The sequence below is a fragment of the Chlorocebus sabaeus genome, chromosome 1 (assembly GCF_047675955.1).
Source record: "Chlorocebus sabaeus isolate Y175 chromosome 1, mChlSab1.0.hap1, whole genome shotgun sequence".
Lineage (NCBI taxonomy): Eukaryota > Metazoa > Chordata > Mammalia > Primates > Cercopithecidae > Chlorocebus > Chlorocebus sabaeus.
The window spans coordinates 97,619,818-97,633,207 of NC_132904.1; the positions used below are offsets into that span (position 1 = coordinate 97,619,818).

The following is a 13,390-nucleotide window of genomic DNA, read 5'->3' on the forward strand; positions in this document are numbered from 1 at the left end:
CTAGGTAGAGGAGGAGGTAGGGGGAGTAGGAGAGAAACTGGCTAACACAACCTTTTAAAATATGAAGATAAGGCTCTCTACGAAAAAAGAAAATAGAAAAAAGGAAAAACCCATAAAACCTATAACTGTGGATTTAAAAAAATTTCAACAAAGATAACTATTCATTTAATCAGCCTTTTATGTAGAAAGCTACTTATTTTTGAAAGAGCTAATTACCTTATACTGGTTTAGCATTTTTACAACTGCAAAATATAAAGCTGTATTCATATCAGATATGTTTTGTGAGTCATTAAACAAAAATGTTTTCTAGAAGAAAGAAGATGGAAGCAGAACACCTAAAGTAGAAGATATATTACCATCCTTAAGGGCGTAACTATCTTCCCACTCAGTGCTGTACAGCAGTGAACTAAAGCAAAAGTTCACTGTGACCTGTTGAAGGTAGGGAAGTGATTCATTAAAAACAAGAATCATATGCAATGAAGAAATCAAATAACTCAAACGTAATTGTTATAATCAAAACATAGGCACCAGAGCAGATAAGAACAAACTGCTCCTAACAAAATCTATGTCATGACATGCCAAAACATATTTATGACTCTATTATTCTACTGTAAGATTTTATTAGATATTTTTAAAGCTTTCTAATATTCTCTCATGTTTTATCTTTTGTTATTCAAATGTTCTCAGACATGAGAATTCTATGTCAGAAATGAGAATTCTCAACCATATTGAGATACTGGTATAAAAACAGACACAAAGACCAATGGAACAGAATAGAGAACCTAGAAATAAAGGCGTGCATTAACAGTCAACTCATTTTTGACCAAGGTGCCATGGACTTACACTGGGGAAAGGGCAATCTGTTCAATAAATGCTGCTGGGAAAACTGGCTACCTATATGCAGAAAATGGAACTAGATCACTATCTCTCACCACATACAAAAATAAAATCAAAATGGATTAAAGACTTAAGTGTAAGACCTGGAACTACAAAACTACTACAAGAAAACTTTGGGGAACTGCTTTAAAACAGTTGAGCAAATATGTTTGTAGTAGGACCTCAAGGCATAGGCAATCGAGGCAAAAATTGACAAATGGAATTTCATCAAGCTAAAAAGCTTCTGCACAGCAAAGGAAATAACAAAGTGATGAGACAACTTAAAGAATGAGAGAAAATATTTGAAAACTATTCATCTGACAAGTTTAATAATCAGAATATATAAAGAACTCAACTCAATAGCAAAAAAACCCAAGTAATCCCATTTAAAAGTGGGCAAAATATCTGAACAGAAATTTCTCAAAAGAAGCCATACAAATGCCAACAGATATATGAAAAAATGCTCAACATCACTGATCATCGGGGAAATGCAGATCAAACCCACAATAAGATATCATCTCACCCCAATTAAAATGGCTGTTACTAAAAAGACAAAAAATAAATGCTGGTGAGGATATGGAGAAAAAGAAATGCTCATACACTGTTGGTAGTAATCTAAATTAGTACCGTAACTATGGAAAACAGTATGGAGGTTCCTAAAACTAAAAACAGAACTACCGTGTGATGTAGCAATCCTACTACTGGGTATATAGCTGAAAGAAAGAAAACTGATATATGGAAGAAATATCTGCATTCACATGTTTACTGCAGCACTATTCATAACTCCCATTTACCCCTCCTGTGTGGAGATCTTGGTGCAGGGGGGCCCTCTTTATTCCATGCCAAAGTAGATCTCCAGGCATCTGGAGCACCCACTCTCCTGAATCAGGAGCTTAGGATGCCCCTCATGCAGAGAATTTGGAGTTAAAGAGGCTTCCCAGCTTCATGTCTATGTCCAACTCTGGGTGCTTGGGGGCCACCTACTGATTCTTCCTTGGGACTGGTGCTCGTGCCTGCCATCAGGGGACCTGCAGGTGGACCTGCTGGGTCCAAACCTGCCCTTTGTGGCTCCCATCTCCCTGGGGCTGAGCAGGGAGTGCCGACTACCATGCATTCTACGAATCAGTATTAGCCCATTGCCTGAGTCAACGGAGAGCTTTCGCTAGTAAACAACGATCAAGTATATATCCAGCCACATTGGTCACAGCCCGCTCTTACGTATAAGTGCCACCTATGGGCTTGTGGGATGACCCGCAGAGCCCAGTATAAAACCTGATGAAAGAAGTACATAGGGCTGTAGAATCAAAGTGAAAAGACCCTACCCAGCATTCTGTAGAGGCACAACCCCTAGAAAAAGGGGAAAAGGGAAACAAAAAATTTATTATTAAAATAATAACAATACCATTATAGGGAAAGAAAAAAAAGAAAAACTCCTACTCACATGAAAATAATAACAAAAATTTGAAGTGCCAGTGTCTCCAGATGAGAAGAAACCAGTGCAAGAATTCTGGCATAATGAAAAACCTGATTGTAGTGACATCACCAAGGGATTGCACTAGCCCTCCATCAATGGTCCCTAACCAAGATGGAAACTCAGAAATGACAGATAAATAATTCAAAGCATGGATTGCAAGGAAGTTCACTGTAATCCAAGACAAGGTTGAAAACCAACACAAACTTCTAAAGCAATCTAGGAAATTAAGAAAGAAATGAACATCTTAAAAAAAATCAATAGTAGCTTCTGGAGTTGAAAAACTCACTTAAAGCTTTCAATTATATTTTGAAATTCCTTATCAATAGACTGGATCAAGCAGAAGAAAAAATTTTAAAGATTGAAGGCTGGTCTTGTGAACTAACCCAATCTGATAAAAATAAAGAAAAAAAAATTATTTTAAATGAGCTGATTTTGAGACATATAAGACTGTATAAAGCAACAAAACCTATGAACTATTGGCATTCCTGAGAGAGTAGGAGAAAAAGCAAACAAACTGGAAAATATATTTGAGGGAATAATTCAAGAAAACTTTCCTAATCTTGCTAGAGAGGTCGAAATCCAGAGAACACCTGTGAGATACCATAAAAATGAACATCACTGACTGGGCGTGGTGGCTTACGTCTGTAATCCCAGCCTTTGGGAGGCTGAGGCACGTGGATCATGAGGTCAGTAGTTCAAGACCAGCCTGGCCAAGATGGTGAAACCCTGTCTCTACTAAAAAATACAAAAAATTAGCCAGGCAAGGTAGCAGGCACCTGTAATTTCAGCTACTCGGGAGGCTGAGGCAGGAGAATCCATTGAACTTGGAGGGAAGAAGTTGCAGTGAGCTGAGATCTCACCACTGCACTTCAGCCTGGGTGACAGAGTGAGACTCTGTCTCAAAACAAAACAAAAACAAAACAACAACAACAAAAAAATCACCAAGGTATATAGTCACCAGACTGTTCAAGTGCAACATTACAGAAAAAAAATCTTAAAGGCAGCCAGAGAAAAATGCAGATCACATACAAAGGGAACCTCATCAGGATTATAACAGATTTCTCAGCAGAGGGTTGCAAGCTAGGAGAGACTGGGGGCCTATTTCCAGCGTTCTTAAAAGAAATTCCAACCAATAATTTCACATACTGCCAAACTATGGTTCATAAGTGCAGGACAAATAAAATATTTTCCAGGTAATCAAGTGCTAAAGGAATTTGTTACCACTAGACCATCCTTATAAGAGATCTTTACACGGGAGTTCTAAACATGGAAACAAAAGAACCATACCTGCTTCCACATAAACACACTTAAGCACATAGCCTGCACACCCTACAAAGCAAAAACACAATAGAAACAACAAAGCAAACAGCTAACAACTAAACAAGGGATCAAAACCTCACATATAAAAATTAACCTTGAACATAAATGGTCTAAATGCCTGATATGATTTGGCTCTGTGTCCTCACCCAAATCTCATGTTGAATTTTAATTCTTAATGTTTGGGGAGACCTGATGGGAGGTGATTGGATCATAGGGGCAGATTTCTCCCATGCTGTTTTTGTGATAATGAGTGAGTTCTCAGGAGATCTGATGGTTTAAAAGTGGTAGCACTTCCCCTGTCATTCCCTCTCTCTATCCTGCTCTGCCATGGTGAGATGTGCTTGCTTCCCATTTGCCTTCCACCATGATTGTAAGTTTCCTGAGACCTCCTAGCTATGTTTCCTCTTAAGCCTTCAGAAATGAGTCAAAGGTCTTTTCTTCATAAATTATCAAGTCTCAGGTAGTTCTTTATAACAGTATGAGAATGAGCTAATACAAAAATTGGGACTGGGAGAGTAGAACACTGTTTAAAAAGATACCTGAAAATGTGGGAGTGATTTTGAACTGAGTAATGGGCAGAGGTTGGAACAGGTTGCAGGGCTCAGAAGACAGAAAGATATGGGAATGTTTGGAACTTCCTAGAGACTTGTTGAATAGTTGTGACCAAAATGCTGATAGTGACATAGACAATGACTTCAGACTGAGGTGGTCTCAGATGGAGTGAGGAACTTATTGGGAACTGGAGTAAAGGTCACTCTTGCCATGCTTTAGCAGAAAGACTGGTGGCATTTTGCTCCTGACCTAGAGATCTGTGAAGCTTTGAACTTCAGAGAGATGATTTGGGGTATATGGTGGAAGAAATTTCTAAGCAGCAAAGCATTCAAGATGTATGTTACTTGGCTGTTTCTAAACATGTATGCTTATATGCATGAAAACAGAGATTATCTGAACCTAGAACTTACATTTAAAAGTGAAGCACAGCAAAAAACAAAAAACAAACAAACAAAAAATATTTGCCGCCTGGTCATGTGGTAGAAAAGAAAAAAAAAAAAAAATTTCCTGGGGAGAAATTCAGGCCTGTTGCAGAAATTTGCATTATTAAAGAGGAGTCAAATGTTAACAGTCCAGACAATGGGGAAAATGTCTCAGGGCATCAGAGACCTTCACAGCAGCCCCTCCCATCACAGGCACAGAGTCCTAGGAGGGATTAATGGTTTTGTGGGCCAGGCCTAGGGCTTAACTACTCTGTGCAGCCTTGGGACATGGTGCCCTGCATTCCAGCTGCTCCAGCTCCAGCTGTTGCTAAAAGGGACCAAGGTACAGCTTGGGCCAGGGCTTCAGAGGATGCAAACCCAAAGCCCTGGTGGCTTCCACATGGCATTAGGCCTGTGAGTATGTGGAAGGCAAGAGTTGAGGTTTAGAAACCTCCATCTAGATTTCAGAGGATGTATGGAAATGCCTGGATATCCAGGCAGAAATCTGCTTCAGGGGCGGAGACCTCATGGAGAACCTCTACTAGGGCAGTGTGAAGGGGAAATGTGGGGTTGGAGCCCCTGCACAGAGGTCCCACTGGGGTACTGCCTAGTGGAGCTGTGAGAAGAGGACCACCATCAACCATATTTTAGAATGGTAGATCCATCAACAGCTTGCATTGTGTGCCTGGAATAGCTACAGGCATTCAATGCCAGCCTGTAAAAGCAGCTGCGGGGGCTGTACCCTGCAGAGCCACAGAGTGGAGATGCTGAAGGCCTTGGGAGCCCACCCATTGCATCAGTATACCCTGGATGTGAGACATGGAGACAAAAGAGATTATTTTGGAGCTTTAATATTTAATGACTGCCCTGCTGGGGTTTGGACTTGCATGGGGCCTGTATCTCCTTTGTTTTGGCCAGTTACTCCCATTTAAAATGGGAGCATTTACCCATTGCCCATACCCCTATTGTATCTTGGAAGTAACTAACTCGTTTTGATATTACAAGATCATAGGTGGAAGGGAGTTGCCTTGTCTCAGATGAGACTTTGGTCTTGGACTTTTGAGTTAATGCTGGAATGAGTTAAGACTTTGGGGGACCATTGGGAAGGCATGATTGTGTTTTGAAAAGTGGGAAGGACGTAAGATTTGGAAGGGGCCAGGGCGGAATGATATGGTTTGGCTCTGTGTCCCCATCCTATCTCATGTTGAATTATAATTCCCAATGTTGAGGGAGGAACCTGGTAGGAGGTGATTGGATCATGGGGGCAAATTTCCCCCATGCTGTTGTCATGATAGTGAGTGTGTTCTCCCAAGATATAATGATTTAAAAGTGTATGGCACTCCCCCAACCTACCTCTCCTGCTCTGCCATGGTAAGATGTGCTTGCTTCCACTTCACCTTCTGCCTTGATTGTAAGTTTCTTGAGGTTGCCTAGCTATGCTTCCTGTTAAGCTTGCAGAACTGCGAGTCATTTAAATGTCATTTCTTCATAAATTACCCAGTCTCAGGTAGTACTTTATAGCAGCAAGAGAATGGACTAATACAATGTCCCACTTAAAAGTCACAGAGTGGCTCCAGGCACAGTGGCTCACACCTGTAATTCCAGCACTTTGGGAGGCTGAGGTGGGTGGATCACCTGAGATCAGGAGTTTGAGACCAGCCTGACCAACAAGGTAAAACCCCATCTCTACTAAAAATACAAAAATTAGCCAGGCCTGGTGGCAGGCACCTGTAGTCCCAGCTACTCGGGAGGCTGAGACAGGAGAATTGCTTGAACCCAGGAGGTGGAGGTTGCAGTGAGCTGAGATCACGCCACTGCATTCCAGCCTGGGCAACAAAGCAAGATGCCATCTAAAAAAAAAAAAAAATCACAGAGTGGCAAACCAGTTAGGAAAACTGGACTCATCCATCTTCTCTATTCAAGAAACCCATCTTACATGTAATGACAACCATAGGCTCAAAGTAAAGGGTTGGAGAAAGATATAGCATGTAGAAAACTAAAAAGAGCAGGGGTTGCTATTCTTAGATCAGATAAAACAGACTTTAACAGCAGTAAAAAAGGAAAAAGAAGGGCATTGCCTAATGAATTTATTCAATTCAATAAGAAGATTTAACTATCCTAAATATATATGCCCTCAACATTGGCCCTCAACATTGGCCTCAACATATGCCCAGATTCATAAAAAAAGGACTTCTAAGGACCTAGAAAGCCACACAACAATAGTGGGGGACTGACAGCATTAGATCATCAAGGCAGAAAACTAACACATTCTGGACTTAAACTCAATGCTTGTCCAATTGGATCTAATAAACATCTACAGAATAATTCATCAACCACAGAACATAAATTCTTCTCATCTGTACACAGAACATACACAGAACATATACTCCAAGATTCACCACATCCTTGGCCATCAACCAAGACTCAATACATTTTTAAAAATCAAAATCATGCCAGTCATACTGTCAGGTCACAGTGGAATACAAAGAGAAGCCAACGTCAAGAAGATCTGCACAAACCACACAATTACATGGAAATTAAAAAGTTTGCTCTGGATAACTTTGAGTAAACAATAAAATCAAGGCAGAAATAAAAAATTAAAATAAATGAAAACAGAGACAACAACTTACCAAAATCTCTGGGATGTAGCAAAAACAATATTAAGGGGAGAGTTTATAGCTCTAAATGCCTACGTCAACAAGTTAGAAAGATCTCATATTAATGATCTAACATCACACCTAGAGGAACTTAAGAAAAAAAAAAAAAAAAAGAAAAAACTATCCCCAAAGCTAGCAGAAGAAAAGGAAGAACTAAAGAGCAGAACTGAATGAAATTGAGACCCAAAAATCAACAAAACCAAAAGTTGTTTTTTTAAAGGATAAACAAGATTGATAGACAGCTAGCTAGACGAACAAAGAAAAAAGAGAAGATCCAAACAAACACAAATAGAAATGACAAACGTGACATCATAATGGATCCCATAGAAATACAAAAGATCCTAAGATAACTATTGTGAACACCTCTACACACACAAACTACACTATCTAGAGGAAATGATTAAATTCCTGAAAACGCACAATGTCCCAAGTTTAAATCAGGAAAAAACTGAAGCACTGAACAGACCAATATTGGGTTCCAAATGGAATTAGTAATAAAAAACTTACCAACCAAAAGGAAAGCCCTCGCCAGAGAGAGTCACAGCTAAATTCTACCAGATGCACAAAATAGAGCTGGTACCAATTCTACTGAAACTATTTCAAAAAATCGAGAAGGAAAGACTCCTCCCTAACTCGTTCCCCAAAGCCAGCATCACCCTGATACCAAACCCTGTAAGAGATACAGTGAAAAAGGAAAACTATAGGACAATATCCCTGATAAACACAGACACAAACATTCTCAACAAAACACTAGCAAACCAAATCAAACATCACCACGATCAAGTTGGCCTCATTCCTGGTATGGAAGATTAGCTCAATATATGCAAATCAATAAATATGATTTGCCACATGAAAAGAATTAAAACCATATGATCATCTCAATAGACACAGAAACAGTTTTTGATAAAGTGCAATGCCACTTCTTGATAAAAACCCTCAAGAAACTAGGCAACAAAGAAACATACCTAAAAACAATAAGAGACCACAATGACAAACCCACAACCAACATCAGACTGAATGGGCAAAAGCTGGAAGAATTTTCCTTGAGATCTGGAACAAGTTAAGGATGCTCACTCTCATCACTCCTATTAACACTGGAAGTGCTAGCCAGAGTGGTCAGGCAAGAGAAAGAAACAAAAGGCATTTAAACATGAAAAAAAGAAGTCAAACTATCTCTCTTGCGTAATACATGATTCTATACCTAGAAAATTCTAAAGACTCCACCAAAAGGCTCCTAAAACTGATAAATGTCTTCAGTAAAGTTTCTGGACACAAAGTAAACCTGCAAAAATTAGTACCATTTCCATACAACTATAGCATTCAAGGTGAGAGCCAAATCAAGAAAGTAATCCCATTTACAATAGACGCACACACACACAATACCTAGGAATACATCTAACTAAGCAGATGAAAGATTTCTACAAGGATAACTATAAAACATTGCTAACAGAAATCACAGATGACACTAACAAATGTAAAAACATTCCATGTTCACGTGTTAGAAGAATCAATAATGTTAAAATGGCCATACTGTCCAAAGCAATCTACAGATTCAATGTTATTCCTATCAAACTACCAATGACATTTTTTCCAGAACCAGAAAAAGCTATTCTAAAATTTATATAAAATCAAAAGAGCCCAAACAACTACAGCAGTCCTAAACAAAAAGAAAAGTCAGAGGCATCACATTACCCAATCCCAAACTATACTATAAGGCTACAGTAACCAAAACAGCATGATGCTGGCATAAGAGCAGATACACAGACCAATGGAACAGAATATAGAACCCAGAAATACAGGTGTACACCTACAGCCATCTGATCTTTGACAATGTTGACAAAAATAAGCAATGCAGAAAGAATTCCTTATTCAATAAATGGTACTGGGATACCTACCTAGTCACATACAGAATAATGAAATTGGACCCCTACATTTCACCATATACAAAAATTACCTCAAGGTAGATTAAAGATTTAAATATAACACCTCAAACCACAGGAATCTAAAAGAAAATCTAGGAAATACAATTCTGGATATCAGCCTTGGGAAATAATTTATGACTAAGTCCTCAAAAGCAATTGAAACAAAAACAAAAATTGACAAGTGAGACCTAATTCAACTAAAGAGTTTCTGCACAGCAAAATAAACTATCAATGGAGTAAACAGACAACCAACAGAATAGGAGAACATATTCACAATCTATGCCTCCAACAAATGTCTAATATCCAGAATCTATAAGGAACTTACACAGTTGAACAAGCAAAAAATCTCATCAAAAATTGGACAAAAGACTTGAATACACACTTCTCAAAAGCAGACATACAAGCAGCCAACAAACATTTTAAAATGCTCCATATCACTAATCATTAAGATATGCAAATCAAGACTACAATGACATACTATCTTACACCAGTCAGAATGACTATTATTAAAAACTCATGCCAGGCATGGTGACTCACACCTGTAATTCCAGCACTTTGGGAGGATCACTTGAGCCCAGAAGTTTGAGATCTGACTGGGCAACATAGTGAGACCTCATCTCTACAAAAAATAAATAAATAAAAAGTTTGCCAGGTGTGGTGGTGCATACCTGTAGTCTCAGCTACTCAGGATGCTGAGGTAGAAAGATCACTTGAGCCCAGGAGATTGAGGCTGTAGTGAGCCATAATCATGCCACTGCACTCTAGCCTCGGTGACAGAATGAGACTCTGTCTCAAAAAAGAAAACCCAAAAAACACAAAACCTAATAAATGCTGGTAAGGCTGTGGAGAAAAGGGAATACTTATATACTGTTGGTGTGAATGTAAATTAGTTCTGCCACCGTAGAAACTGGTTTGAAGACTTCTCAAAGAACTTAAAATAGAACTACCATTAGACCCAGCAATCCCATTACTGCATACATAGCCAAAATAAAATAAACTGTTCTATCAAAAAGACACACGCACTCACATGTGCATCACAGCACTACTCACAATAGCAAAGATATGGAATTAACCGAGGTGCCCATTAATAGTGGATTGGACAAAGAAAATGTGGTATATATACACCATGGAATATTATGCAGCCATGAAAAGAATGAAGTCATGTCCTTTGCAGCAACATGGATGTAGCTGTAGGCCAAGACCCTAAGCAAATTAACATAGGAACAAAAAATCAAAAACTGCATGTTCTCACTTACAAGTGGGAGCTAGATATTAGGTACTCATGAGCATAAAAATGGCAACAATGGAAACTGAGGACTACTAGAGGAGGAAGGAAGAAGAAGAAAGGGTTGAAAAACTATTGAGTACTATGCTCAGTACCTCAGTACCGAGGTGATAGGATCATTTGTACCTCAAACATTAGTGTCACACAATATACCCAGGTAACAATTGTGCACATGTACCCACTGAAGCTAAAATAAAAGCTGAGAAAATAAATATAGCTGCAACTTCTGGGAAAAAATGGTCTCATATGCTCTTTTCTAGAGTGTAACACATACTCATTTATGGTATACAAGGAGTTTTTAGGTGGTACATTGAATATATATTTAAATAGTTAACGAGTTTATTTTAATGTCTTTTAGAAAAATTATAACTGGCATATCAAATCCGTGATTTCAGAGATACTATTGCTCAGGAAGAGGCTAAGTAAAACAAAAATATTATTAGACTAATGAGTTCAGTAGTGAGTCTGCTTCCTGATAATCCCTACTAACTCTGCTTAATATCTTTCCACAGCACTTATCATTATTTGACATGTATATTTGTTGCTCCTCCTCCCACAGTGTAAGATCTATGAGGGCAGGAATTTTGTCCATTTTGTTTGCTGCTATATGCCCAGAACTTAGAATAGTATCTGGAAACTAGAAAGGGCTCAATATACAGTTACTGAAGGAAAGGAATGGGGTGCAAGTTAGAAAATGATTGCGGGGGAAGAGGGGGGAAGGAAAGAAGAAGGAAAGAGGGAGGGAGGGAGTAGAATTAAGCAAATAAATAATATAAAAGGTATGAAAATGTAGCAATAGCTGTGAAGCCCATAGAATATGGTTTGGAAAGCATAGGATTAACAGGCTAAAGTAACAAGCAGTTTGTTTAGAGAAGATAAAGAATTATAGATGCTTGAATAATATGCTAAAGGCCGGGTGCAGTTGCTCACGCCTGTAATCCCAGCACTTTGGAAGCCGAGGTGGGCAGATCACCTGAGGTCAAGAATTCAAAACCAGCCTGGCCAACATGGTGAAACCCTGTCTCTACTAAAATACAAAAATTAGCCGGGCGTGATGGCGGGTGCCTGTAATACCAGCTACTCGGGAGGCTGTAGCAGGAAAATCACTGGAAGCTGTGAGGCAGAATTGTAGTGAGCTCAGGTTGTGCCACTGCACTCCAGCCTGGGTGACAGAGTGAGGCAGTGTCTCAAATAAATAAATAAAGCCCTAGAATATTAAAAGATAACATAAAATTCTCTAGGTTATGTTGCTGATCCCCAGGAATATTCTGAAGGTTCTATCCAGAACTCTGCCATTTCCATTCTTTGATAAAATTGAAGAGTCTTTTAAAGTCATTGGGAAAACACTCAAGATTAAAGATCTTAATGGAAACTAAGTGTTAGCATTAGAGACTCTGCTACTATCTAAGGCAAACATGCCAAGGAGAAAACAATGGCTGCGCCAGGGTCAGGATACCTTCAGGTCTTTTTTCTGGCTTCAACATTGACTAGATGTGTGATTTTGTGAGAAAGTTGTATTTTCTAAAATTGAGGAGGCTCCTTAAGACTTCTGAGTGGAAACAGAAATACAAAGAGGTGGTAATTGAGGTGTGGGATCCAAAAACAATTTTAATCTGCTGAGATTGTGGTTTCATTCAGTTAATAGAAAGTTACTGAGCACCTCCTTAAGTCAGGCACTACTGTCAACCTAATCACTGCCCTTAACTTAGGAAAACAAATCTTTAATCAAGAAATTATAAAATTCTGTAAGTGATCTAATTACATGAATTACTGTAAAGTACCCAGCATGTTACCTGGGTGCTTAATTTTGGTCCAGCATGTTTGCAAAAACAAAGGAGGTGACAGTTGTATATGTTTTAAACTTGACAAACATTGGTCTCAGTATAGCATTTCCCAAAGGAAAATCCACATAACATCACTGGAACACAAGCTGTTTATAGTTGGTGCACTGAAAAAAGCATTTTTAGCTTTAACAATTATGTAATATTTTTATTATGTTTTTTAAAAGTTATATCTAGATGTAAAAGCCACGATTTCCAGACAGTGTTGTGCAGGATGTGGCTAAGTGAAAAAATGCAAGGGAGTAGGATTGTCTTGCATAACCGTGGCTCGCTTGATCTCCCTCACTCCGCTATGTTTTCATTCAAACTATCTGTCACTATCTGACATTAATTTTTTAAATGTGCGCTATATTATTGAAAGTTTTAGAGATTCTAATAAAAATATGGGAAAAGGGAATTACTAATATAACTCTTCATCAAATAGATTCCTAAAGTGATTGCTTTAATCAATCACTTGCAGAAGCTAGTAAGCAATGGTACCTGACCAATCTGCAGAGTCAGTTTTTGAGCCGAAAGGAACGTTAATGCTCTCATTTTACAGATAAGTAGACTGATGCCCAGGAAGGGCTGTGGTCACACAGGAAATGGGCAGCAAACTCCGACACATGCTACTTAATGACAGGTCAGTGCATTGCCCATCACCTCTACTTATAGGCAATATAGATTAATGGAGTTTTCTTCTCTTAACAGTTTCAATGTGCTGGAAACCTGTAAAGTTAACGGAATGGTATTGGTTGCTTCATTCAGACACTCACATGTGCAGAGTCACTGCCAATAATCAAGACAGAAAAAAACAAAACAAAACAAAGATGAATAAGAAATTACAATTTTCTGACACACAGTTTTATAGTATAAATATTACACAGTATACTATTGATGAAAACACCAGAATTACCTCCAAGGACCATGCCAGCCTGACAGCACTTTCTAAGGCGACATGCTGGGCAGTTTTTTCTGCGGATTTTATCAACGATGCAGTCATTTCTTCCAGCACATAAGTAGTTATGCTGCCCTAAAAAAAAAAAAAAAAAATGGGTCAAA

At 38.7% G+C, this 13,390-nt stretch overlaps 1 protein-coding gene across 2 annotated transcripts in view; it reads right to left on the bottom strand.

Moving 5' to 3' along the window:
• PGR (progesterone receptor) overlaps positions 1-13,390 on the bottom strand; it is a 95,568-nt gene that overhangs the window by 43,848 nt on the left and 38,330 nt on the right. For both annotated transcript variants that reach the window (XM_008020625.3, XM_008020624.3), the window contains exon 3: positions 13,245-13,361. In XM_008020625.3, coding sequence (XP_008018816.3) covers positions 13,245-13,361 — 117 coding nt within the window. The remainder of the gene's footprint in view (positions 1-13,244; positions 13,362-13,390) is intronic.